Source organism: Charadrius vociferus, unplaced genomic scaffold (assembly GCF_000708025.1).
Source record: "Charadrius vociferus isolate BGI_N301 unplaced genomic scaffold, ASM70802v2 scaffold139, whole genome shotgun sequence".
NCBI lineage: Eukaryota > Metazoa > Chordata > Aves > Charadriiformes > Charadriidae > Charadrius > Charadrius vociferus.
The window spans coordinates 39,504-41,301 of NW_009650169.1; the positions used below are offsets into that span (position 1 = coordinate 39,504).

The following is a 1,798-nucleotide window of genomic DNA, read 5'->3' on the forward strand; positions in this document are numbered from 1 at the left end:
CTACACGACAGTCAATGGTCTCAGCGCCAATGGAAACCCCTTTTCTACCTGTGGTACAGCCAGAAAAAATAACAAAACTCGCTGCGAGCCGCCCCTGAAGAAAAAAACCATCAGTCCGGGGAGTTGAGGTGATGTGCAACACATTGCCTTTCATCAACTCTAATTAATTGAAAATAGTAGGAAAACTTCCCTAATGTCAGCGCGCATAATTGTTAACAATTGTTATTAGAAGATGAAAAGAAACGCTGTGTCAGGCTGAAATATCCCAAGAGTTCCTGCGTATCATCTGCATACATAATGTGAACTCACTGCGCCAGACCTTCTCAGCTCCGCAAAATTACAAGTGGGCTAAAAATAACTCGGGCTGGTAAAAAGTTTGATGTTTTGGTGTCGATACGACAGCGGTCTACCAAAAATCCCTACTCAACTCTAGGTCGCTTCAGCAAAAACCGACAAACGCGTTTAGCCGAATGGTGGAGAGCAACAAACGACCACCCGACTGACCACCGTCAAAGGCCGGGTTGTGTTTTCAGACCAAAAAAAATAAAAAAAAAAATAAAAATTCAGGTTCAAACTTGTTCTCCCTGCTTCTGTCCCGCAGCTGTCCATCAAACCCAGCTTTCTCCCTGCGGTCTATCAAATATTTCCCTCACAAATCAATTTTACACATGATCAGCCCATACCCCTACTGAGCTGAACCTCCCCGTTAATTAAGTGAAGAAATTACCATATATATTATATTAATGCAAACATCATTCAGCTAGTAATTCACGGCTGATCTGGATAATGGAAAGGTTGAACACCCATTAACCCAAGCCAACAAAATGGGTTGGCTGAGAAATTCTAGCAGGTCTCATGTGACTCTTCCCTCTAACTGCAGCTCTGCGGTATCTGCTATTGTAATAATTAAAATCCTCCCGGTAGATCAATACTGGAATCTCTTTATGGGAAGTGCCCTGATGGAAATGTCTCAAGGAAGCTGGGGCTGTGGAACTCTGAAAAATTCATTTTTTTTTATCTGACAATTATCACCACACTGCAGACTAATTCAACAGTGCACCCCTCTCACTCCGCTTTGAATGCGCCGGAGATTGACATCTAAAAAAAACCTAACATCTCATTTTAACAAATAAAGGCACTATTTCCACATACAGTTTGGAATTATCAGCAATCATGAAACCAGACAAAAAATTAATATACATTAAGCACTTCATCTTCTGATGGCTTCCTCTGAGTCTCAGTTATCGCAGCCTTCTCCTCATTTCCTCTCTTTGTATCTTCCTGGATTGATCTCTGCCTTTTCATCTCTTGAAAAAAGGGGAAAGACATGTAAAATTATTATAAAGCTTGATATTTATGTATTGAAACGCGGGCTTACATTATCGGCTTTCCCGTATATTTATTGTTAAATGTTATGAAATCGTAAGACGGGGAAAAACAGGTTTTATATTTGCTCCTACCTGGTCTGCTCTCCACGTATTGACTGAAAGACTGGAGCTGAGTTTTCCTGACGGCAGAGTCCTTGCTGAACACAACGGGATTTCGAAACCGTTCTGCCGCTTTTTGTAATCGCTCAGCACGATGTTCCTCTGTTCCATTCTGCTAGGAAGGAAAAAAAGAAAAAAAAAGAAAGAAAAAACAACAACAACCACCACCAAAAAAAAAAAAGCCCCAGACACACAACAGTTTCTTTTGTTTACGAAGGGGAAGACGCGAATGCGAAAGGTGGGGTTGCGGTGAGGGGACAGGACGCAGCTTTTGCAAAGAGGATTTCCCAACTCGGGCAGCGGTTTTATAG

At 41.8% G+C, this 1,798-nt stretch overlaps 1 protein-coding gene across 1 annotated transcript in view; it reads right to left on the reverse strand.

Annotated features, from left to right (window-relative positions):
• The window catches only part of EHBP1 (EH domain binding protein 1), a gene marked incomplete at its 3' end in the record, with an annotated part of 225,619 nt that overhangs the window by 32,197 nt on the left and 191,624 nt on the right, over positions 1-1,798 (reverse strand). Inside the window, exons 18-19 of the mRNA XM_009892512.1 lie at positions 1,461-1,599; positions 1,201-1,307 (exon numbers count right to left, since the gene is read on the reverse strand). Coding sequence (XP_009890814.1) covers positions 1,201-1,307; positions 1,461-1,599 — 246 coding nt within the window. The remainder of the gene's footprint in view (positions 1-1,200; positions 1,308-1,460; positions 1,600-1,798) is intronic.